At 36.4% G+C, this 27202-nt stretch overlaps 1 protein-coding gene across 3 annotated transcripts in view; it reads left to right on the top strand.

Annotated features, from left to right (window-relative positions):
- The window catches only part of clcn6 (chloride channel 6), an 85049-nt gene extending 58094 nt beyond the window's left edge, over nt 1-26955 (top strand). The window contains exons 22-23 of one of the 3 annotated variants that reach the window (XR_011351769.1): nt 19816-19906; nt 22892-22974. Coding sequence is in view for 1 of the 3 variants with exons in the window: in XM_069918713.1 (XP_069774814.1) it covers nt 22067-22192; nt 22892-22972 (207 nt within the window). In the remaining 2 variants the exon portion in view is untranslated. Of the gene's footprint in view, nt 1-19815; nt 19907-22066; nt 22193-22891 lie in introns of those variants that run through there. The other 2 variants (XR_011351770.1, XM_069918713.1) reach the window with 2 other exon arrangements.
- Nucleotides 26956-27202: the final 247 nt, after the last annotated feature.

The raw sequence follows: 27202 nt of genomic DNA, 5'->3' as shown, positions 1-27202 counted from the left end.
TGATGGCCACATTGGACAGAGATGGGAGCCAAATGCCATCTTATAGAGGGTCATATCAGGCACTCTTGGCAAGTATTGGAAATCTGGGTGACAAAGTAACATACGCCTAGGCAAGATGAGATAGCTACATCATTAATGCTGTTACATACTCTCTCTTTGCCCAAGAGAGAGATTCCATACTTTTATTGTGATCCCTCTTGAATTCCATTTGTTTATGAAAAGCTTTGAACGCAGTATTGAAATTAGGGGTCAAAGACAGGAGGATTATTTATATTATTTGCAGCCGTTCCCAAGAGGACCATCACAAGATCTTGTAAAGCATTTGCCAACATATGAACCCTAATGTTGGATTCAAACAGGCTAAATGGTTACTAGTGAAGCATTTTGGTGACAAGTATAGAATTTCTAGAGCTTATTTGAAGATTATTTACATAGTTGTTAATAAGACCAGAGGAAGGATTTACAAGCTTACGCGCTCTAAAAGGATGTGTAACATCATGATGGAGATTGGCCTTCTTCGAAGGCTTGACATACCTCAGAATATGGTAAACATTGTAAATAAATTATCCAACTGGATGAGAATTATGGAGAAGTGAAGTTGTTGAATACCAAAGAAGAAACTATGTGACAGCTACTTTTAAGGATTTGGTGGACTTCATAGAAAGGTGTGAATGTTATCACAGATCCAGTGTATGGAATTAAATGTATTCAAAGAGTGAGTAAAGAAGTTGATGTCCAAATCATATCCTCAACTAAAATTGGAGAAAAGCACATTTGCCACCTCTTTGGCAGTGGTGGATAAAGAAATAAAGGAAAATGAAAGTTAAGTTTCATGAAGAAATCGAAGGCAGTGTAGTTAACCAGGAATCATGGCTTTTATTAGTAGAAACTCAGTAATACAATAATGAATGATAATGGGTTATACACAGTTATACCCAAGGGGAGTGTCTTTAGTGGTAAAGATAATACACGTCCAATGTCAGTAGAGCAGACTAAGCACAGCGAAAGACTAACAGGATGACACAGATTCATCACAGCCTGGTGAGAAGAAATGTTTGTTCTGTAATGTTATAAGCACAATTTGTAAAAATGTGCACAGATGGAAAAGAAGATGCATAATGAGAAAATTGCTTTTTGTAAAAGAAAAATGGAGTATGTTTTGGTTGTGTGGAGTGTCGCAGCTGAGTCGCTTTTTGCAGCTGTGTCCATGTAGTCAAAAACATATCTTCAAGGAAAAGAATACGGAAAAGGAACAAACAAGGAAAGAAGCAGATAAAAATAGTGCTGGAACTTCAGTATTGCCAAATGGTCTTACCGGGGCCAGTGCAGATAACTGCATACTCTTAGTGCCTGTACAAGTTAAGGCCAAGAACAGGAATGCAACAGTACATGCACATGCATTTCTTGACCCAGGTAGCTCTGCATTATTTTGCTCAGTGAAACTAATGAAAAAGCTTAATCTTTTTAAAAAAAATTTAAATTTTTCACACTGAACCATATCAATCAAAATACATACAAACATTTCCCTCTTAAATATACACAGTGGCATTTTCTCCCCTTTTTACCCCCCTTCCCATCCCCCTCCAAACCCATTAAACGTTCAACATATACAATACAAAACCATTAAACAATGTCATCACACAATGAAAATAAACAAGAAAATTGTGTCATCTACTTTTACACACTGGATCAAGTCATTTTGTCTTCTTATCATTTGATCATTTTAGGGGGTGGAGGTCCGCAGTAGACCCTCTCTGTTGTGTTTCATGTATGGTTCCCAAATTTGTTCAAATAAAGTGACTTTATTTTTTAAATTAAACGTTAGTTTTTCCAATGGAATACATTTATTCATTTCCATGTACCATTGCTGTATTCTCAGGCTCTCTTCTGATTTCCAGGTTGACATTATACATTTTTTTGCTACAGCTAAGGCTATCATAATAAAACTTTTTTGCGCTTCATCCAGTTTGAGGCCTAATTCTTTACTTCTTATATTACTTAGAGGAAAGATCTCTGGATTTTTTGGTCTGTTGCTTTTTGTGATTTTATTTAATACCTGATTTAGATCTTCCCAAAACTTTTTCACTTTCTCACATATCCAAATTGCATGTACTGAAAAAGCTTAATCTTTAAGGAAAAAAGTCAAAGATCCTAATGAAAACTATGGGATAAGTGTAAAATTTTTGAAGTTTCACTGATCCATGTTATGGGAGTGTCCAAATTTAAAGAGATTTTGTAAAAACGTTTTCCAAATTTTATCAACAATTTCTAAGATCAAAATAGAATCATGTCCGTTAATTGCTTTGTTTGGTTTTTCACGTGAACCAGATAGACCTCTGTCTGCATCTCAGGAGAAAGTTTTAGTCTTTACCACGCTGATAGCCAGACAAGCAATTTTATTGAAATGGAAAGATGACTCTTCACCTACCCATAACCAGTGGTTTCATGATGTAATGTCCAATTTAAACTTGGAGAAAATTAGATATAACATTAAAGATAGAAAGTTTCAATTTGTAAAGATGTAGAGCCCATTCATAGAACATGATCATGATTGGAAGAATTAAGTATTTTGAATGTCCCATAGATTCTCTATCTGATGTCTGGAGGTTACTATCTGATCTACAATTTCTTTTACAAAGGTAACCTTGATTAGAGGGTTTCTCGTGTGGATTAAGGAACTAATGTAGATCCATCCCTTTTTTTGTACTTGTATGTATATGAGATGACTTGTTATGTGTTTTCCTTAAAATTTTGTATGTGTTTATATGTTAATTTCAATAAAAATATTTGAAAGAAGAAAAAAACCATGGGACAAGAAAAGGTAATTGAAACTAACATTGTTTCAGGGTTAGAAATTGCTGGAATACTCAGTGACAATTTTGGTCATCTTCCAGGCATATACACACAGAAGACTATGCCTGTACATAAAGAAAATATCCTACATCAAAATGATGTGGATCAGTGGTCAAATCTGAGGAAGGTTTATATACCAGAAAATAGCTTTGAGATAGAGATGCTAATTTATTTAGATGCAACAAAGGCTCTGAAACCAATAGAGATGGACCTTACACTATCAAAACTATGCTTGAATGGACAATCAATGGATCATTAGAAAGAAAGAATGATATTGCTCAGAAGCAGTCAACAAGTGTCAATATGATATCTGTTGTGAAACTGAATGAACCACTGAAGTAGCTGTTCAAGACAGACTTTCCTGAACACATTGATAACAACCAAAACCACTCAAAAGAATTCAAAGTTTTTTTTAAATTTTTCACACAATGAACCCTATCAACCAAAATATGTACAAACGTTTCTCATTAAATTTACACAGTGGTCTTTTCTCCCCTTTCCCTCCCTCTCGACCCACCCCCCTCCAAAACCCATAAATATTCAACATATACAATACAATAAAACCATAAAACAATATCTTCACACAAAGAAAAATGTGTCATCTATTTATTACACACTGAATCTAGTCGTTTTGTTTTCTTATCATTTTCATTTTCATTTTAGGGGATGGAGGTCATAGGCAAGCTCTCTCTGATATGTTCCATGTATGGTTCCCAAATTTGTTCAAACATTATGACTTTATTTTTTAAATTATATGTTATTTTTTCCAATGGAATACATTTATTAATTTCCATGTACCATTGCTGTACTCATTCTCTCTTCCATTTTCCAAGTTGACATTATACATTTTTTTTGCACTTTATCCAATTTGAGGCCTAATTCTTTACTTCTTATGTTACTTAAAAGAAATATCTATGGTATGTTATTTTCAGTAATTTTATTTAGTATCTGATTTAGTTCTTCCCAAAACGTATTAACTTTCGTACATGCCCAAGTTGCATGTAATGTTGTTCCCATTTCCTTCTTACAGCGAAAACACCAATTATACTGTATCATGTGTAACCTTGGTTTATTGTATTCTTCATAGTTCCAGAACATAACTTTTCTCATGCTTCATTTTTTATCTTTATGTTTAAATCCTTTTCCCACTTTTGTTTAGGTTTATAGCTTATTTAATCATTTTCCTTATCTTGCAGCTTAATGTACATGTTCGTTATAAATCTTTTAATTATCATTGTGTCTGTAATCACATAGTCAAAGCTGCTTCCTTGTGGTAATTTCAATCTGTTTCCCAATTTATCCATTAAATAAGCTTTCAGTTGATGATATGCAAACATTGTACCATGAGTTATTCCATATTTGCACTTAAACTGTTCAAAGGTTAATAAATTATTACCCAAAAAACAATTTTCTATTCTTTTGATTCCTTTTCTCTCCAATTCTCAAAAGGAAAGGTTGTCTATTGTAAAAGGGATGAGCGGATTTTGCATCAATAAGAATTTTGGTATTTGGTAATTGTTTTTTTTCCTTTCTAAGTGGATCTTCCATGTATTAAGTAAATGATACAATACTGGTGAGTTTTTATATTGCACCAGCTTTTCATCCCACTTATAAAGCATATGTTCTGATACCTTCTCCCCATTTTATCTAGTTCTATCTTAATCCAGTCTGGTTTTTCCCTTGTCTGGTAAAAATCCGATAAATACTTTAATTGTGCGGCTCTATAATAATTTCTAAAATTTGGTAACCGCAAACCACCTTGATTATACCTCTCTGCTAATTTATCTAACGCTGCCTTTGGTTTCCTCCCTTTCCACAAGAATTTCCTTATTATTCTCTTTAGTTCATTAAAGAATTTTTCTGTTAAAGGAATTGGCAACTATTAGCTTGGCAATTAAAAAAAGAACAGTTATCTTGGATTATACCAGCTATTAGAAATAAATCGGGTATTACTTTTAGTAAAAAATAAATTAACGATGAATTTTGTAATTTTTACAAAAAACTTTATTTGACTGAATGTAAAGAGATAAAAGAAGATGCAATAGACTCTTTTTTGAAAAATATTAATTTACCACAGTTATCTCAAGAAGACAGACAAGAGTTAGATAAACCTTTTACGGATAGTGAAATTGAAATGGCTATAAAAGTAATGCCAAATGGAAAAGTGCCTGGTGGAGATGGTTTTTCTATTGAGTTTTACAAGACTTTTTATGTTGATATATCTTCCTCATTTAAGAATGCAATACAACAACTTTATGATACTTTTCAATTACCTGAGTCCTGTTCTAATGCTATAATTACAGTTATACCAAAAAAAGATAAAGATCCCTTACAGGTAGCTTCTTACCATCCTATATCTTTGTTAAGTGTAGACTATAAAATAGTGCTAAAGTTATGGCTAATAGGTTGGCTCAGTATTTACCAAAGATAATACATCGTGATCAAACAGGTTTTATAAAAAATAGGTATGCTTCGGATAAAATTCTACGATTAATTACTTTGATAAATAGATCTAAATCTCAGAAGAATTATCCAATGGTGGTTTCATTGGATGCAGAAAAGGCATTCGATAGAGTAGAATGGAAGTTTTTATTTAAAGTACTTGAAAAGTTTTTGTTTGGTCTCTCATTTATTGGTATGATTAGGGTTCTGTATAATGGTCCGAAAGCTAGAGTTGTTACTAATGGTTTGCTTTCAGAATCCTTTAATTTAACAAGATCTACTAGACAAGGATGTCCATTATCATCCGCCTTGTTTGCTTTAGTTATTGAACCTCTAGCACAATTAATACGTCAGAATGATAGTATCAAAGATATGAGAGTCTTGAATGAAGATTATAAAATAAATTTATTTGCGGATGACGTTTTGCTGTATTTGGTGGATCCTGATGTTTCTCTGCCAGCACTTCAAGATTCCTTAGAGATTTATGGTCAATTATCTGGTTATAAGGTTAATTGGACTAAAAGTGAAATTTTATCAATTAGTAAAGATGATTATTCAATGTTTAGAAATATTACGAATTTGAAGTGGACGAAACAAATTAAATATTTGGGAATTAATGTTAATACTGACTACCAAAATTTATATTCACTTAATTATCTTCCTTTAATGAAGAAGATTAAGGCAGATTTAGTTAAAAGGAAAGATTTACCTTTGGGTTTATTAGGAAGAATTATTACTATAAAAATGAATATTTTTCCTCGTATACAATATTTATTTCAATCAATTCCTTGTTGTTTACAAAAAAGATTTTTTAAGGATTTATATATAGTAATTAGGGATTTTTTTGTGGAAAGGAAAATTTCCTAGGGTGGCGTTGAAAAAATTGATGTGGGATTTTCAATTTGGAGGGTTACGGCTACCTAACCTTCAATTTTATTATGAAGCAGCTCAATTTAGATTTCTTAGCGCATTAATGGCCACACAAGATACGCCTAGTTGGGCACAGATAGAATTGGCAGTTATTTCTGAAAAATTTTCAAATGAATTTTTATTTCGATTGAATAAAAATGTGTTACGAACTTATGATGTACCAATATTGAAACATTTAATGAATTTATGGACAAGTAAATTACATAAAATGGGATTGAAAAATAAGTGGTCGGGAAGATTACCATTATATAATAATCAACTTGTTCCTTTCACGGTATCTAATACTATTTTGAAACAATGGGAGGAGAAAGGAATACATAATTTATCTGACTGTTTTTTAGAAGGTCATTTTTGTTCTTTTGTAGAATTGCAAAAGAGATTTGATATAAGTGGTTATTCTATATTTGTGTATTATCAGTTAAGATCTTTTGTAAAACAGGTATGCGGTCGTCAAATGAATTTACTGTCTGAAACTGATTTTGAGAAATATGTGCTCTCATTTCCAAAAAAGGGTTATATATCAGGTTTGTATCGTATTTTGTTGGAAAGGGAAAGTAAAATAGATTGGGATAAAATGAAATGGGAAAAAGATTTAAGTTTAACAATAACTGAAGAAGATTGGTCTGAAATCTGCCGTAATAGTGTTCGAAAATTGATTAATGCTAGATTGGCGATGATTAATTATAGTTTTATACATCAATTATATTTAACACCCGAAAAATTTAAAAAATTTGGTTTTAGTAAGTCAGATCTTTGTTTTCGTTGTGATCAGGTTTCTGGTACTTTTTTACATGTTGTTTGGTTGTGTGATCGGTTACAACAATTTTGGAAAGGTATTCAATCTGTATTTAATAATCTATATAATCTTCATATTGTATTAGACCCTGATATATTTTTATTAGGGAATATGCAACCGTTGATTGATTTAGAATTAGATAATTACCAGATCTCTTTTATTTACTTAGCGCTGGCAGTGGCCAAGAAATGTATAGCGATTACTTAGAAGAATAGAAATGTATTGTCTTTAGATAGGTGGTATTCAGAGTTGAAGTTTTGTTTGGTTATGGAAAGAATATCTTTTCTATACATGATGTCTTTTTATGAGTTAAAGTGGATCCCATTTATTGATTATATACAATTTAAATAAGTTTGAATTAATCATTTTTTTTCTTTTAAAAAAACTTTTTTTTTATTATATATTTTTTCTATATATATGTTTTCTTTTTTTTCTTTTTTTTTAGTTTTTTTTAATTAGTTGGTTTTTTTCACTTAAGTTCTTTTTGTTTTTTCATATATATTCTTATATAATAAAAATTTTTTGGATTAATAATTAATACTTAATTAATATTTTTTTTGTTTTTTATATATATCGATCTTTTTTTAAGATATATATTTTTATTTTTGTTATTATACTAATAGTATTAATCCTTCACTCTTTATCGTGGGGGTGGGGAGGGGGGGGGTTTAGGGGTTAAAATAGTTTTTTTTTTAGTCTTAGTTTTTAGTTGTTAGGGGGAGATGCCGAGATTGGTATTGTATTAACTATGTTACTTTGTACTTGTATTACTTTATTTTGTATTTTTTCTGTACGTGAATCACTTACTTTCTTCATATGTTAAAATTAATAAATAAAGTTTAAACAAAAAAGGATTGGCAACGTTTGAAATAAGTATTGTATCCTTGGGAACACATTAATTTTAATGCAGTTTACCCTCCCTATCAACGTTAGCGGTAATTCTTTCCAATGTTCTAAGTCTTACTGCAATTTCTTTATTAGTGGCTGATAATTTAGTTTATACAAGTGGCTTAATTTATTATCTAACCTGATCCCTAGGTATTGGATTGCTTGTGTTTGCCATTTAAATGGTGATTCTTTTTTAAATTCTGTATAGTCTGCGTTACTCATTGGCATCACTTCACTTTTCTTTGCGTTGATCTTGTACCCCGATATTTCTCCATACTCCTTCAATTTCTTATGTAATTCTTTTACTGATACCTCTGGTTCTGTTAGGTATACTATGATCTCATCTGCAAATAAGCTGATTTTATACTCCTTCTCCTTTATTTTTATCCCTTTTAATTTATTTTCTATTCTTATCAGTTCTGCCAAAGGTTCTATTGCTAAGGCGAACAAAGAGGGGGATAGTGGACATCGCTGTCTAGTTGACCTACTTAATTTAAAGTGACTCAATACATATCCATTTAATGCTACCTTCGCCAACGGTCCATGCTTTAATCCAAATTATATATTTTTCTGGTAGATTGAACTTTTGTAAAACTTTAAATAAGTAGTTCCACTCTACTCTGTCAAAGGCTTTTTCTGCGTCTAGAGCATCAGCCACTGTTGGTTTCTTACTTTCTTGAACTGCGTGGATTAGATTAATAAGTTTACAGACATTATCTGCTGTTCGTCTTTTCTTAATAAATCCAGTTTGATCTTGTTTTACTACTTTAGGTACACTATCGGCCGATTTGTTTGCTAATAATTTTGCTATTATCTTATAGTCTGAGTTAAGTAGAGATATTGGTCTATATGATGCTGGTGTTGATGGATCCTTTCCCGTCTTTGGTATTACTGTAATTATTGCTGTCTTTCATTAATCTGGCAAGTTTTATGTTTCTTCTATCTGGTTCATTACTTCCAGGAGAGGAGGAATGAATAACTCTTTAAATATTTTATAAATTCTATTGGAAATCCAGCTTCTCCTGGTGTTTTATTGTTCGGCAGCTTTTTTAATATATCCTGTACTTCCTCTGTTTCAAATGGTTTTATTAGTTTGTTTTGTTCCTCTTGTAATTTCGGCTGTTCAATTTTAGCTAAAAATTCCTCTATTTTATCATCTTTTCCCTCATTCTCAGTTAGATACAATTGTTCATAAAATTCCTTAAAATTTTCATTAATCTCTGTTGGATTATATGTAATTTGTTTGTCCTTTTTCCTTGATGCCAGTATCGTTCTTTTAGCTTGTTCTGTTTTAAGTTCCCAGGCTAATATTTTGTGTGTTTTTTCTCCCAGTTCGTAATACTTTTGCTTTATTTTCATTATTTTCTTCTCCACCTTGTATGTTTGTAATGTTTCATATTTTATTTTTTTGTCTGCCAATTCTCTCCTTTTCATTATATCATCCCTTTTTACTAATTCCTTTTCTGTATTTACTATCTCCCTTTCCAACTGCTCTATTTCCCCATTGTAATCCTTTTTCATCTTAGTCACATAACTTATCATCTGTCCTCTAATGAAGGCTTTCATTGCGTCCCATAATATAAATTTGTCTTTCACTGATTCTGTGTTTATTTCAAAATATGTTTTAATTTGGCATTCAATAAACTCTCTAAATTCCTGCCTTTTAAGTCGCATGGAGTTTAACCTCCATCTATATGTCCTTGGTGAGATGTCCTCCAGTTCTATTGCTAATAACAGGAGTGAATGATCTGATAGTAGTCTAGCTTTATACTCAGTTTTCCTAACTCTCCCTTGAATATGGGCTGACAACAAAAACATATCAATCCTTGAGTAAGTTTTGTGCCTACTTGAATAATATGAAAATTCCTTCTCCCTTGGGTGTTGCCTCCTGCATATATCCATAAGTTTCATTTCCTACATCAATTTAACCATAAATTTGTCTACTTTATTCTTTTTACTTGTCTTTTGTCCAGTTTTATCCAGCATTGGGTCCAAATTAAGGTTAAAATCCCCTCCTATCAATATGTGTGTCTGCAATCTTCAGAAAAATATCCTGCATAAACTTTTGATCCTCCTCGTTAGGCGCATACAGATTGAGCAAATTCCAAAATTCTGAGTATATCTGATACTTTATCATTGCTGACCCTACCTCCCTGATGGATCTATTATTTCCTCCTCTATTTTGATTGGTACATTTTTGTTAACTAGTATAGCTGTACCTCTAGCTTTTGAATTATAGGATGCTGCCGTTATGTGTCCTACCCAGTCTCTCTTTAGTTTATGTTTGCTTCAGTTAGATGCGTTTCCTGCACAAATGCTATATCTATTTTTTCCTCCTTCAATAAATTTAGTAGCCTCTTCCTTTTAATTTGGTTATGTATTCCATTAATGTTTATAGTCATATAGTTCAACATGGCCATCTTGTATCTTGCTTACACCTCTTACCACTTCTTCGCCACCTCCATCCCACTTTTCCCCATTTTCATCTCTTAGTTTTCTCTTATTACACTTAATGTACGACAACACAGATCCCACATCCACTAATACTTTAACCCCAAAATTTACCCCCCTCTCTGAGTTACCCCATATCCCTTGCCGGGCAACCACAACTCCCTTTTTCATTTGGATTGCGATCTTGTTCGCAGCGTCAACTGATTTTGCAGTGACGGTTATTCTCCCTCTACCCAGCCCTCTCCAGAAAACACTTTTTAAACTTTTTTTTTCCCCTTACCTCCTTCCTTCCCTTCTCTTTTCCCTCTTTAGTTCTTTACATATACATTGTTTTTACATCTTTATATATATTTTATTGCCATTCTTCATTCTTGTTACATCTCTTCATCTCTTCTCCTGTCCTGCAAACGTTCTGCGAATTCTTGCACTTTCTCTGGATCAGAAAACAATCTGTTTTGTTCCCCGGGTATAAATATTTTAAGCACAGCTGGATGTCTTCACATGAATTTGTAACCTTTTTTTCCATAAAATTGATTTTGCTGTATTAAACTCCTTCCTCTTTAAGAGTTCAAAATTTGTGTCTGGGTAAAAAAAATATTTTTTGACCCTTGTATTCCAATGGTTTATTATCTTCTCTAACTTTATTCCTTGCCCGTTCCAGTATATTTTCTCTTGTCATGTATCTCAAAAATTTTACTAAGATGGATCTTGGTTTTTATGTGCCTGTGGTTTCGGAGCTAATGCTCTGAATGCCCTTTCTACTTCCATTTCTTCCTGCATTTCTGTCATTCCCAGAACCTTCGGGATCCATTCTTTTATAAATTCCTTCATGTCTGTGCCTTCTTCACCCACCTTCAGGCTCACTATTTTTATGTTGTTTCACCTACTATAATTTTCCAACATATCAATTTTCTGAGATAACAACTCTTGTGTCTCTTTAATTTTTTTGCCACTTTCTTCCAACTTTTCTCTTGTCATTTACTTCCATTTCTATAGCCGTTTCCCGCTCTTCCACATTCTCTACTCTTTTCCCTATTTATGTCATTACCAGTTCTAACCTTTGCATTTTATCTTCTGTTCTTTTCATTTTCCTTTTAAATGCATTAATTTCTAATGATAACCATTCTTTTACTGATCTAATTTGTTCTTAAAAAATACTTTATCTATATTCTGTTCATCAGTTTTACCTTTTATTTCTCTTTGTCCATCAGTTTTATCTTCTATTTCTCTATGAAGATCTTGGTCTTCTTCCTCTTCTGTGTCTGTACCTGTGTTGGCGTCTTCTTCTTATCTTCTTTGTGTCTGTGTCTCTTCTGTTTTTCCTGATGAGCTGCTTGTATCTCTTTGTCAAGCCTCTTGTTGCTGGGCCTCTTGTTGCTGGGGCTCTTGTTGCTGGGCCTCTTGTTGCTGGGCCTCTTGTTGCTGGGCCTCTTGTTGCTGGGCCTCTTGTTGCTGGGCCTCTTGTTGCTGGGCCTCTTGTTGCTGGGCCTGTTGTTGCTGGGCCTCTTGTTGCTGGGCCTCTTGTTGCTGGGCCTCTTGTTGCTGGGCCTCTTGTTGCTGGGCCTCTTGTTGCTGGGCTGCTCTTCTGTTGTGCTTCCTGACGTTGATTTTCTTGTTGGTCACCCCTCCGTCTATCTCCCACATCTGTTTCATCACTCCCTCTTCTGCTGCCTTCCTCGTCCTCCAGCTTAGTGCCCTGGTGTCGGGCGTCCCTCAGCTGTTCGCGCTGTGGCAGCCCGGTCCTCTGCTGAGCCCCCCTCCCACCGGTGTCCTCTTTCTCCTTTGATTGGGCACTTTTGTTTGGATCTGAGAGCCATTTTTGTAGTCCACCGGCTGGTGAGTCTACAGTGCAGGGCAGGCACTGACCTCGAGTGTCGGGCACTCCTCGCCACCACAGTGCCCTGTTCCTTCTTGCAGGTAAGGCCTTCTTCTTTCTTCTCCGGCGACTTTTCTACTATTAGAAGACTTTATCTTCTATTTCTTTTTTGTTATGCTTTGCTTTTTCCTAACTTTTTTCCTATTTTTCTGGAGAGGGCGGTGTCATGATAATGAATATGTATGAGATGTACCAGAAGTCACATGGTATGAGAGAGAGATAAGAGCACAAGCAGGAGAACAAAGGAAACTGGAAAATAAAGACACTGAGAAGTTTACCTGATAAAACTTGCGTTCGATGTTTTATTAACTTCACATTTCGGGCCACAAATGTGACATTGGCGACGAGGATGGGATAGAAGCTTGAAGAAAATTACAGACTAAACAAGATTACAGACAACTTCAAGGTGATAAGAATTTTCTCTTTGACTCAGTACTTTTGGGGCTGGAATATTTCCTCATGGCTGGGGCAGACGGTGACTTTCTAACACATAGTGGAATTGCTCATTTTGACCCAACGGGTGATGCAAGCACTCTAAGTGTGAAGTGGAAGGCATGGCTGGAAGAATTTGAATCCTACACCGACAGTCGTGGCCTATTTCTAGATACCGGTACGGTTGAACAAAAAGCGCAGAGAAGGGCGTTACTTCTTTTCACTGCTGGTCTCGCTGTTCGGGAAACATTTAAGACACTTTTAAATACTGGAAGAAAGGATGAGTACCGGAAAGCGGTAGATGCGTTAAATGCACACTATGTAGTGACACCGAATGCTACATTTCAATGCCATTTGTTTCGGAGAACGAGACAAGAAGATGGCCAGACAATTGCTCAGTACGTGACGAGACTACGCCAGCTAGCTGTTGGATGCAATTACATGCCAGCTGATTTGGACAACCAATTATTGGATCAGGTCGTACAGCACTGCAGATCAGATAAACTCAGAAGACGTCTACTGGAAAGAGGGAGTGAGTTGGAACTCACCGATACTTTAGCCATTGCTGCTGCATTAGAGGCTGTTGAAGGGCAATTTTATACTATGTCCCTGAAAGACAACTCAAGCCAGCAAATTAAGAGGCTCTCACATCGCCATAACCAGCCAAGATATACGTCGACACAGGACGTGGAGTGTTATCGATGTGGAAACCGAGGTCACTTTGGAAAAGACCCATATTGCCCGGCCAAAGGCAAAGTTTGCAGAAAGTGTGGAGGTAAGGACCACTTTGCAAAGAAGTGCAAAAGCAAGTCCAATGGAGACCAGAAGAGGAAGAGTACAACTTCCAAAGGCAAAGCCTGGGGGAAAGGAAAGTATCCTGGAAAGAAAGATACCATTCGCAAGATAGACGATGACGATGATGATACCCAGGAGGAACAGAGGTGTTACCAATTTACGTTGAATGAAGTACATCATGAGAAGGTCCCAGTGATCATTGGTGGAGTGACAGTGCAGGTCATTGTAGACTCAGGCAGTGACAGTAATGTGATTGATCGACATTTATGGGAGAAGTTGAAAAGGAAAAAGATCATCTGTACCTCAAAGAAGTGTTCCAAGAAACTATATCCATACACAGCAACCAAGCCATTGCAGACCATTGGATGTTTTACTGCAACTGTTGAAGCTGGAGATAAGTACACCGAAGCAGAGTTTATGGTCATAGAAGAGAGGGGAGAACCATTGCTGAGTAGAAGCACAGCACAAGACCTGGCAATACTTCACACTGGAGCTTGTGTCAATTCAATTCAGTCATACGAGGATATGAAGCAAGAATTCCCCACAGTCTTCCAAGGAGTAGGAAAGCTACTTGACAATTGAAGCTAGCGGTAGATGAAACGGTCAAACCCAAGGCACAACCAATGCGCAGAACTCCGTTTGGACTTCGTGGGAAAGTCGAAGCCAAAATTAAAGAATTGATCGAACAAGACATTATAGAACTGGTGGAACATTCGACACAATGGGTCAGTCCCTTAGTGATTATGCCAAAATCAAAGGGTGACATAAGACTATGTGTTGACATGAGAATGGCCAATGAAGCTATAATTAGAGAATGACACCCTATACCAACAGTGGAGGAAATACTTCAAGAACTAACTACCAGCAAGGTATTCTCAAAAATTGATCTGAAATGGGGCTATCATCAATTAGAGCTGGATCTAGGTTCCCGAGATGTAACAACATTTGTGACTCACTGTGGATTGTATCGTTACAAGAGACTATCATTTGGAATTAATGCAGCTTCGGAGATCTACCAGTATGAAATCCATCGAGTGATTCAAGGCATTCCTGGAGTTGCCAACATTTCTGACGACATCATAGTCCATGCACCAATGAAGGAAGAGCATGACAAACAGTTGAGGCGTGTACTATCTAGACTACAGGAGGCAGGCCTTACCGTGAATGGAAACAAGTGCCAGTTCGGTATGTCAGAAATAGACTTCATGGGACACAGACTTACACGGGAAGGACTAAACCCTGCAGAGGCCAAGGTGAAAGCTATTGAAGAGGCACATGCACCTCAGAACGCAACAGAGATGAGGAGTTTCCTGGGATTGGTCAATTTTTGTGCAAAGTTCATTCCTAATTTCGCTACAGTGGCAGAACCACTAAGGAAACTAACCAGGAAAGGTGTACCATTTCATTTTGGATCTGAGCAGAAGAAAGCGTTCACAGTGCTGAAGCAAAGCCTGACAGATGCAAAAACTCTTGGATATTACGATCCGGCGGCATCAACCAAAGCGGATGCCAGCCCGGTTGGTTTAGGAGCCGTGTTGGTCCAGATGCATGATGGAGGACCAAGAATCATTGCCTATGCCAGCAGATCGTTATCAGATGTGGAGCGAAGATACTCTCAGACAGAGAAAGAAGCACTCGGACTTGTATGGGCCTGTGAGAGGTTCCATGCATATTTATACGGCATTGAATTTGAACTCATCACAGATCATAAGCCATTAGAGGTGATCTATGCACCTAGATCCAAACCATGTGCCAGAATAGAGAGATGGGTACTCAGACTACAACCCTACAAATATAAAGTAATCCACATTGCAGGGAAAACAAACATTGCAGATCCGCTGTCCAGATTGGTGAAGGATGGTGGTCCACAATCCAAGTCAGAATTGGGAACAGAAACAGAGAGCTTTGTACCCTTCGTAACTATTCAGGCGACACCGAAAGCTGTGACTACGAAGGAAGTCGAGAGAGAATCCGAACGTGATCCAGAACTCATGGAAGTAAGAGAATGCATACAGAGTGGACAATGGGACAAGTGTACTCACAAGGCTTACATTCCCATTAGAGACGAACTTTGTTGCATCGGACAGTGTGTATTAAGAGGTTGCAGATTGGTGATACCGCAAAGATTGAGACCGAAGATCGTATCCTTAGCACATGAAGGACACCTAGGCATTGTTGGTACCAAGCAAAACCTCAGGACCAAGGTATGGTGGCCAGGTTGTGATAAAGACGCAGAGAAATTTGTTAAAACTTGTCACGGATGTCAAATCACAAGTAGGAGTAATCTGCCAGAACCGATCCGGAGTACGCAACTCCCGACAGGACCATGGATCGACGTAGCTGTTGATTTTCTTGGACCTTTACCGATGGGTGAATCAATTATGGTAGTGATAGATTACTACAGCAGATACTATGAGTACGTGGTGTTGAAGTCCACAACCACTGAAAAAACAATACAAGCATTAGCAGAGATATTCGCAAGATATGGATTACCTGTTACATTATACTCTGACAATGGTCCACAATTCATTAAAGAGACATTTGCGGAATACATGAGGACCACAGGTATCCACCATCATAAAGTAACTCCGAAATGGCCGCAAGCCAACGGAGAAGTAGAGAGACAAAATCAGTCCATTGAAAAACGATTGAGGATTGCACACGCAGAAGGACAAAATTGGCAAGAAGCATTGCTATCTTATGTGGCTGTCTATCGAGCAACGCCTCATGCAACCACTGGAAAAAGTCCTGCAGAAGCATTTTTTGGGAGAAATGTCCGCACAAAAATGCCAGAATTAAAGGAAATCTGAGACGACCAGGAGATGAGGGACCACAATGCTGAAAAGAAAGGTGCAGCAAAGCTGTACACAGATTCGAAACGTGGAGCCAAGTACTCAGACATCATGCCAGGAGATAATGTTCTAGTGAAGCATGAAACTGGTGGTAAGCTAGACACACCTTATTACCATCAACTCTATACTGTCGTATCCAGAAGTGGCAGTATGGTGACAGTCAAGTCTCCGACTGGAGTCCTGTATAAGAGAAATGTATCAGATGTAAAAAGGTACCAGTCCAGAGATACATCGAGCGAAGAGGTTGAAAGGCCAATACGAGATGCTGAAACTGAGAGACCTGATGATGTTCCAGAGGCAGTTACCAGCACTCCTGATGAAGTGACTAGAGCGCCATAAACACCTGAAGCCGTGGCGAGCAGTATTTCCGATGCTGAGAGTGAACAACCGAGAAGCGACGACAATATCGCAGGCAGGCCGAAACGATACCGGAAAGCGCCCAAATGATATGAAGACTTTGTGCCATAGTTTTAATAAGAACTTTGGGACAGTATTTTAATCTTATATCATAAAGTGCATGTATGAGTGCTGTAGGAAGTAAATTTTATGTAGTTGAGTTATAGTATTACCATTAGTTACGATGTTTGTATGTTTCCGAGGGATATTGGTAAGTGAAGGTAAAGTTTATTTCTGATTAAAGGAGGGATGTCATGATAATGAATATGTATGAGATGTACCGAAAGTCACGTGGTATGAGAGAGAGATAAGAGCACAAGCAGGAGAACAAAGGTAACTGGAAAATAAAGACACTGAGAAGTTTACCTGATAAAACTTGCGTTCGATGTTTTATTAACTTCACATTTCGGGCCACAAATGTGACAGGCTGGTTTTCCCGACCGGCCACTACTCCATCACGTGACTCCTCCCAGAATTCAATCAGTTCTTAGAAAATCTTACTGATGAAAATCAATCAAGAAATTGTTTTAATCAAAAATAGATGAAAATAAAGTATTAAAAGATGCTGAAAATACTGCTGGTGAAGCAAAATCTGGGACAGGAATGAAACAAATGTCTGGGAACATATCTGAAAAGGGCTTTTGTAGACCAGATGCACCAGCAAACCAGATCAATGAAGAAATCTTGCTGCAGCATGTTTTAAAACGAGCAAACACAGAAAATTGCACAGATGACCATATGGTGCAACTGCCTTCAGGGTACAAAATGTTGAAAAGGGACTTGGGAGTATTGGATATTCCAGAAAACAGTAACTAAAAAGGTTTTAACCTTGTACTTGGATACAAAACTAATTTTCATAAAAATGGGAACAAATCTAATGATTCTTCAGTTTTGAAAGTAAGAGAGAGGATTAGAGAGCTGATGATGAGAATGGAGAATTAATTATAAATAGGATTCATAAAACCAAGTTAAAGGAAAGAATAACTGCTTAAAAAAAGAATGCAGTTATGAAAAAAAAGGATTTAGCATTATCGAGATGCATAGTTGAAAGAGGAGATTCTTTTTTTTTGAAAGAGAACAAGTCATTGTTTAATGACACAAGACGATCAACTTTGGAAAACAATCAAGAAGATTAACCGGAAAATTACTTTCCTATTGCAGAGAGAGAATCTTATAAAAGACTAAGATAAATTGTCAGAAAATGAGACTGAATTGGAAGTTGCAAAATTGGATCCAGAATTATAGGAAAGACAATAGAAGCCAAAGGGGCTGATGATGAGTTTGAGTCCTACTTTTTCTATAACTAACCGCAGAAGAGAAAGAAAAAAAGGCCCATCTTGTGCTCTCAAGAAAGTGAACACCTTGGAAATTAAGAATTGTGTTTAAGCACTGGTTAGGGCTGCAACAAACTTTCAGGCAGATCAAGGCTAAAAATAGCTTTATGAACAGACCAATGACCAAAATCTGTCTTTTACATGAAGCAGAAAACTTTAATGATGACTTTCACTTTCTTTTGAATACTTTCCTGATATATTAACTCTGTTTGATTTTTTTTTCTTTGCAATGGTTATTAATTAGGGGCTGGTATTTTGTAATGGTTAGATAATGGTGAACATATAATGCAAGAAGCTGGCGAATATTGTTAACAAATTCTTTGAGTGACTCCATAGTAACATTCTTTGAGCCAAGATCTCTTACTGCATGTTTTATACAAACAATTTTAGTTTGAATTTGTCTTTGTACTGTTTAAAACCAGGGCAAAAATGTAGATATTCCAGACAATTCTTTGACTGTTCTTTTGGATGTATTAACAATTTATTGTCCATTTTATTAACAGTTTTAAATATAGTGTTATTGTTTTATCAAAGTTCTTGATGCATAAAGTTCTAATAGTGAAAAACTCATTACAACTTTAGAATGGACTTTTCTTTCAACAAGTCAAAACAACATAGTATTCAGGCTGTCTGAGTGATTATAAGGGTCGTAATACTTAAGTTGCTCATTAAAACTTTGAGTCCAGGTTTTTAACTTCCTTTTAGCTCCTGTTTGGTGTTTTTTTTAAAATATCCTGCAAGATCTTGTGTCTTCTGTGAAATTACAAGTGCTATGTAAATACAGTTTTAAGTGAATTTGTAAAAAAAAAAGATTTTATGTTCACCAGGACAGAAAGCAGAAATATATTTAACTGAAGCGATCTGCTCTAATTTGTTGTCACTGACAGTAGTCTTGAGAACATTGCTGGATCTTTGAAACCATTAAAAAGGAAAGATCCGTGTGTGATTTATAAATATGCTGAGTAACTAGTATCTTCTGGCCTGTATAGTGGTTAATGAAAGTTTCAGAATAGCTGATTCAGTTTGGTCCTTTTGGTTTTGTGAGTGATCCCCATACAACCCTCATGAGCAGCTTTCCTGCATTTATAAAGCTCATCTGATGCATAACCGTATAAGGCAGAGTTGGTTTATGGTTCATCTGGTTCTTGTGTTATTCAGTCTGTGACTCTGTACTTAGGCACATGGATCTGTGCACCATCAAACCACAATAAATTATTGGGTACTTGAGTTAAGAAATGCTAGTTAATTTGGCACATTCAAAGCTGCTTTAAATGTGTGATGTGTAACAGAACAGCCTGCTGACTAGAAACAGAAAAGTAAGAATGCAGCTAAATCCCTGTTATTGGGAACTCAATCAAATGGCAGTCTCAAGCAACTGGCAAAGTTTAAAATTGGCACCCTCTAGTGGCCAGTTCACCAATCCATGCAACACACAATCTCAAGCAACCAGAAAATTCACTTAGCTGGCACCTACCAATCCCCATAGGTGCTGGGTACAGGGATTTTACTGTATTTGAATATCTGGTGTATGTTGGTTCTGCAAAGTGGCAGTGTCCAACTGTGGGGTTTATGAGACTTTAAGCCTCAAGTTGAGGTTCAATATCATTTGATGGGAAAAAGCATTTGCTATTCATTCAAAAATCATAAAATCCTATTCTAAAGAATTTGTTATCTAATAATTTGTGAAATAAATTTTATAGTGTTTTGTATTAATGATTGCATCCATGTGATCAGTTCTGATAATCTTGCTATTGTTTTTCTCTCACGCAGTCTCCCTTCAATCTTCCATGAAACCCATGCAGCATGGAGCACAATACTGTTATTTCCACCTCCTCACAATTAGCAGAAAGTCTGAAGGGAAGTAGGTAATCCCTTTTCAGAGTTTTCCAATAATGCTTTGAAATTTCAATCCAGGTATACATGCTGGTTTAACATTTATCTCCAGGTGTTGGTTGACTGAAGCAGAACATGCTAGGTTTAAAGATCTGGTACTTGACCCAATTATGAGCAATGAAGCAGATCAGGTAGAAAGCATCTAATTAGAAAGAGTAAAAAAAAAAATCAGCATAAAAACCAGGACCTGAGATTGGATTATGGCAGATTTTGGATTTTGGGTACAAGCTAGTTAAGAGAGTTTTAAAGAGAAATTGTACAGAGCAGGAGTGGCAATGCAGAGTTTTAAAAAAAATTACAGTGAAACAGAGGAAGTATATTAAAAAGGAAACTGGTTGTAGTTTTGGCATGTCATGTACAGTTAGAACAGTTAAAACTAAAGAGGGCCTCTGAAGTGTCACTTAAAACTCTCATTAAAATTCGGCATCTAAATACTCCCTATTTTAAAGAATTTAAATTAGTCTATCAAACTGTCATTATTGCAGATAGGAGAGAGATTAAAAATTAGAATATAAATATTAATTAATATCAGAAGATCTGGTTTGCTAATTTCTGTGCAGAAATGTTCCTTCTTTTGAGCTACAGTTTCACATTTTCATATAGACAAATGGGTGGATTTAATAAATCAACATGCACCAATCAACTTTAAGAGATCGTGCCACTCTAAAGGTGACTTCAACCTATCCAAAAGATTTGTTTGCTGAGTCCTGAGCTCTTCAATGCAAGTCGGTCCTCCTTGAAGATGGAGTCTTGGTCATAATTTAGAAATGTATTTACATTCTCGGGTTTCTGGTTGCAGTGTTTAGAAGGTGCTGACTTAAATGGTTGAATCTGAAAATGGGAAGAATTTTCAGATTTTCATTAGTAAGGAAGCTAAAATAAGCAGGATAGTAGAGGTTATGTTTAAAGCATGTCTCTGCTGATCTAGATATTCTGTGAATATATGCTAGGGAGGTTTGTGGAGGGGTGTGGGGTTATGGTGAAGTTAGATCAGCAACAGAAAATGTTGTCCAAATGGAGTCCAACTTGGTTTTTAACTTGAGACTGCAGATATGTACTAGCAAGGAAGTGAGAATTGCTTGATATGGTAAAGACTAATTAAGCAAAACTAACATCTTGCAAAAGAGAACAAAGATGCACTTTTGGGAGTGGTGGCCTGAAGATTTTGTGTTCCCTGGTATTCATGGGAAATCTCAAAAGTGTGCTCAGATGTAATCTAGCTCATAATACCAAAGAGATGGATGAGAGGAATTGGAGGAAGGCAATGAGATGAAATGTGTTGCATGTGGCTAGAATATCTGGGATGTGGTTATGCTTTTACCCTCAAGGCTAAATGTGGATTAGTAGAATTGATTTGCTAATTCAGGAGCAAGAATTAGTCCAAATCTTGAGACTGTCTTGTGTTTTTAGTTCCTGCAGTATTTGCTTTAATCAGACAAATACTTCCTTAATCTTTAAGATCACATGCATAGTTTGGACACCACCTGCTTTCTGTGGCAAGACTTAAACTTAAACTTGAATAATTTGCATTAATGTAGGACTTTCACAATCTTGATTTTCTTGTTGCTCTTTACAATTTTGAAACATAGTTGAAGTAGAATTATTATTGTATTGTGGAACTCAAAAGACATTATCTGCAATGGCTCTGCATTGTGGGTATTGGCCGACATACCTGTTCAGGTTTTTTGAGTGGCTCTTGAGCTTGTAACTTTCAGATTCATGAGATGCAGAGGGAAGATGTGGGGGAGATGCTTGAATTGACTAGTAAATTCCTTAAACCTCTTCACTTGTTCATTTGGATCATGGTTAATATTTAAGATCATTTTCATGCCTGAGAGCACTCCTGTGTTACTTTAATTAACCTCTTCAACCACTTGTCCTTGTGCAGGGTCTTGAGCTGAAGCATTGACAATTTCTCTCCCCTGTTTAGATGCTGCTTGACCTACTGAATTCCTTCAGCAGTTTTTGTTGCTTCATTTCTTTGAAAGTCAAAGTACAACTGTTAGAACATTCGGTAGAGGAACAGGTTTGAACTTAGTGCCATGACCAACCAGTGTTGTAGAGGATGATAGCTATCACTGATTGGGAAATATGTAACTATTTTTAAACAATCTTGTCTTTGCAATAGGATATCACACCATACATGAATCCCTGTCCATACACAGTCTCACCAAACACACACGTGTCTCAGGTCTTCAACTTGTTCCGTACCATGGGATTGAGGCATTTACCAGTGGTCAATGCTGTAGGAGAGGTGAGTCTGGGGACAGGGGATTTCTGATTTTCTTTTACATTAGATTAGTTGGAATTGGGACATAGATTAAACCAGAGGTTCTCGACCTTTTTTGGTTTAAGGCCCACCTGGCTTCTGGCCTAACATGCCATGGCTCACTAGTGACAATAACTGAGCAATATTTTAAAGTCAAAGGCAGCTCTGAAAGAAACACATCTTTATCTAATTTAAAGTATTTTATTTAACATTTTTAAAGTCCCACATGGAAACATACTGTGACCCACCAGTGGGCCATGGCCTACTGGTTGAGAACCACCAGAGAATTTGGGGTGAGGCTATAGGTGGATGCTGTGTAATGATACATCTCCAGGGGATGGTAAACAGTTGAGCTGTGTTAAAGATTTCAATGGAAGTAGATTAGAGTGTTTTTCTATAGAGGAGTTGAGTCTGTGAAATGACATGATCAGCTGGTTTTTCTCTGATTACAGATAGGAATTGAGGTAGAATTTCTTTGGGCTCTCTGAAAAATAACTTTATGTCTATAGACATGTTAACTGATATTATAGTGTTCTGTTTAAAAGAAAAAAAAACCTGATTTTTTTAAACAATTCTTAATTGAATTGAAAAATGGAATGTGAGGAGGTTGATTCTGCAACTTTGTTGTGCATACTTGATCAATTGGAAATCTTAACAAAATCTCTTTTTTTTCCTTTGTTTTAGATTGTTGGAATCATCACACGACATAATTTGAGTCACGATTTTCTCTTGATAAAACTGCGACACCACAACATGACAATCTGATTCTCTCCTTCATGATGCCACATTCCAGACACTCCTACCTTGCATTGCAATGACCATGATGTTCGGAACCATCTAAAAAGGCAGGACACCTTCTGGCGCCAGTCCTCTCCTCATCCACCTGCCAGACCTGATTAATGAACAGTTAGTGAAGGGTTTTTGTCCCCAATTATTAGTTTATATAGTTTGGAACATTACTTGTCTGATTATATGGCAAATTTTTGTTAATTGTGGTACTAATTAATGTATTTGTGATAGAGTGAGAAGGGCAGCAGTAAAACGGAGTTGTTTGTTTTAACAGAAATTCCTATAATTGGTCCTCCAGACATCCGAGAATTTTGGAGCCAGTTTAGTTATTTGAACATTTAATAGAATTTGGCAACTGGTTTATTTGGCATATTTCTTGTGGTCAATCAGTATCAAAAGGACACATCTGGGATGGGTGTAAATGTGAAGCATTAACTAAACAAAATAGAAAAACCCGAATGTAGTTATTCAGAAAATGATAACTGTTTTTGATAATTTACTGTAATTTGGATAAATCTGTTCCTTGGAAGTTTAAAAGGTGCAGGCAGAAAATATGCCTGTTGGCACAATTTTCGACTGAATGGAGCAAAGTTAGGATCTCTGCATTGTCAGTTGAAGGATCTTGTTTATCAACATCCAGTTTGTTCCATTTCAATATCTTGATGGGAGAAATTTCTGTGCTGTTAATAATCGTGACAGTTCATTCTGCACCTTGTCATTCAGTTGCTGTGATTTCCATGGTAACGCAGTTGGGGAAACTGCACATCAAGTTATAACAATCCATGGAAGACACTACTTGCATGACACTACTTGAAAAGTTGTTGGCTTGAATGTGATCACTGAGTAGCAGATCTGATAATAAAATTGGATTGGAATTAAATGTTGCAAGGCCTCCAAAGGGAGCCTTTGATTTTTTTTTTAATAGCTGCAATTGTAACAGTTGTCCTTTACTGTGAATACAACAGCACAGGGAGGAATAGAGCTGTTTAGGTGATGGAAGACAAATAATGTGGGAGTGCTGAAGAGTATAGCCCCTTTCACACTTGCCAGTGATCCCAGGAATCAAACGCCAATTGGCCTTTAAAGTGGAAACTGTGAAAGCAAATTCTCAACGCCAGTGTCAGATGACATCATCTCACACCGGAGATTGATGGCCTCGAACCCTAGTACAGTCCCCGGCATCTGCAGATACCAGCATTGAGATCAGACGAGTGTGAAATGGTCAATCACTTTTCTCTTTTGCATGCTATATCATGCAGGCACTTCTGATTAAAGGTAGAACAGACCAAACGCCGGGGATAGACCCTTGCAAGTGTGAAAGCTTTCAGTGTCCCAGTTAGGAGTGGTCTAGTGTGAAAGGCCAAACTCCTATTCCTATCCTGGGACACTGAACGGCCGATTTAGTGGGACGCAAGTGTGAAAGGGGCTTAAGAGTAAAATTTCTGTAATCAGAAAAGGAAGCTTCTGATTAAAGTTTTGCACAGGATTGTTTAGAAGCTGGTGAGCTGGCAATCCCCACTCATCTGCATTGCATGTGTATTGATGGTAGGGTCATTCCTCTGTTTTCTGTATCTGTAAAGCAAAAAAATGTTATGTTAAAACTGAGAGATAAACTGGATTTATGAAAGGTTAAACTACACAAAGGGATTCCAAGAGTTTCTGGATTGTAAAGTGGAAGGGAAAGACTCCAATTCTGAGTTTCCAAACAGAGGCTTTTGTTTTTTAATTCTGTATTTGAAAGGATTTTTGGTCTTTGTGTTTAATAACACTGGGCAATGAAGATTTTGCTTCCTGAACACTTTTGGGTGTATTTTATGGATTTTGGGCGGCTGATCATGAAAATTACCTTTCCAATCATATACCGTGTACCTTTTTTTACATCTAACCAATTTTTGTGATTTCCCATCATATTTTGTCTACTAGTATATTGCCCACAATACTAGTATATTGTGGGCAATATACTAGAATGTTTTGGTCACTCCAAGCATGTCTGGGAATGCAAATTCTAGACCTGGCTATGCTTAAAATTTAAAATTTAGATACACAGCATGGTGGTAACAGGCCCTTGTGGCTCACGAACCCATGCCACCCAATCACACCCAATTGACATACAACCCCCAGTGCATTTTGGAGGGTGTGAGGAAACTGGAGCATCCAGAAGAAACCCACGCAGACACCAGGAGAATGAATAAACTTCTTACAGACAGCATGATATTTCAACCCCAGTCTTGACCGCTGGCACTGTAACAGAGTTGCACTAACTGCTACACTAACCATGCCGTGTGGTTGCTTGAAAATATCATGTTAGGCATTTGAAGATGTTGTTGAGATTGGCAACTACAGAGCACCAAACTACATCCAGCTGATTGATAACATGTTTGAAACATACAAAACCATGAAGTGAAAAATTCAATTTCAAATTCATTTTCTGCGTTCTCACTTCTTGCCTGCTGATCTTGGTGCAATCAGTGAAAAACATAATGAAAAGTATCACAAGGATATTTATTGCGTCCATGGAAGAGCAGTAACAAGGCAATTGGAATCCATCAATGCTGCCTGACAATTGTTGGACACTGACAAGAGAGGCATTAAATGAAAATCAGCAATAAAACAATTTTAGGTCAGTTGAACTAACACAATGTGTCAGCGTCAATATGCAATGAAACATGCTAAATTCAATAAATACTCATTTAATGTTTCTCCAATTTCCTATGTGATGCAACAAATCTGAAATTATCTGTGTTTCGATTGATGTCTATCTATCATAATCCCCAATTATTTTCAGGAAGCAAGTCTTTTGGGAAAAAAAAATTGTTGTCCCGTGTTATTTATAGAATTTGAAGTAATTTGTGATATTTAGTGATTTTATTGAACATCCTAGTTTTAATTTTTAATTTAGTAATACAGCATGGTAACAGGCCCTTCCCGTCCTCAAGCCCATGTTACCCAAATGCACCCATGTGACCAATTAACCCTCTAATCCCATATGTCTGGAATGTGGGAAGAAACTGGAGCACCCAGAAGAAACCCATGTGGACATGGGGAGAACATTTGAACTCTTCACAAACAGCAGCATATTTGAACTCAGGTTGCTGTAATAGTGTTGCACAAACTGCTGTGGTAACCACACCGCCTTGGTCTCAATATGTTCATTACACTTAATTTTTACAGTGTTGACACCTTAGGTTTTCATTATTTTGATATATTTTTGTGTAGCTCTTGTGAGCCTGTATCCTAAATATATAAAATCACTGTTTGTATGAGGAGTATTTACATTTTTGTGGAACATGATAAACTTGGGACCTTCTGTGAGAATCAAACACAAAATATCATTAGCCCATATGATTGTTGCTGTTTATTGCAAAACAATAGTTTTTTTTTAATTATTGGGAAAATGTTTAATACCAATATCCTGTTTGGGACCTGGGTTGTTAATTGGGCGAATACCAGTCTGGTTTTTGTGCCAAAGATCAACTTTATTTTTAAAACTATACTGAGATGATTAAGTTAGGCTGGGAACCATGGGACCTTGAGTAGTTTTAACTATTGTACCCATCATCCTTTTCCCCAATTCTCCCTTGGGCTGGTGCACTAGAATCAAGCATGGCTTAAATCCAGGTTCCACTCAATGACATTTGCAACTATTAAAAACAGTTTCTAAATTTAAGACCTGCAACATTCAAATAAGGCAAAAAATTGAATTCCACATGAGCAGGGCTAACCTAGATTCCAATCTCTACCTTTGTTTATAATTGTATGTAAAGTCTTGAATACTCAGAATGATGCGTGTTAAGTTGCTGCAACCAGAATGTTCTCATGTTGATGTTTGCATTTGTTATTTTATACACTAATTGTTTCACATCAGAATGCTTCTGAAGCCAAATGTAATTCTCATTTTATTTTTTTATTCCGTGTTTAAAGGTCTGATCTGTGTTTTATTTTTAAAGGTTAGTTCACATTAAAATACAACATTCCAATTTGTGGTGGTTCAGAAATCTTATTTTCCACACATTGAGGAAGTCTGAAGGGATTTTTCCATCTATTCCAGTTGTTTACAATGTGTAAATTGCATAAACTGGAAATGATTGCTTTTGATTTCCGAGATTGTGGGTACAAGTTCAGTCCTGGTCAAATGAGTGATGTTTAAAGGTTCCTACTGACTTTGTTTCTGAATTCTCCATGCATTTATAAAGACCATTTTCAATG

This window comes from Narcine bancroftii, chromosome 2 (genome assembly GCF_036971445.1).
Source record: "Narcine bancroftii isolate sNarBan1 chromosome 2, sNarBan1.hap1, whole genome shotgun sequence".
Classification (NCBI taxonomy): Eukaryota; Metazoa; Chordata; class Chondrichthyes; order Torpediniformes; family Narcinidae; genus Narcine; species Narcine bancroftii.
The sequence above is the reverse complement of the archived record's forward strand: the minus strand, read 5'-3'. Positions and strand labels throughout refer to the sequence as shown.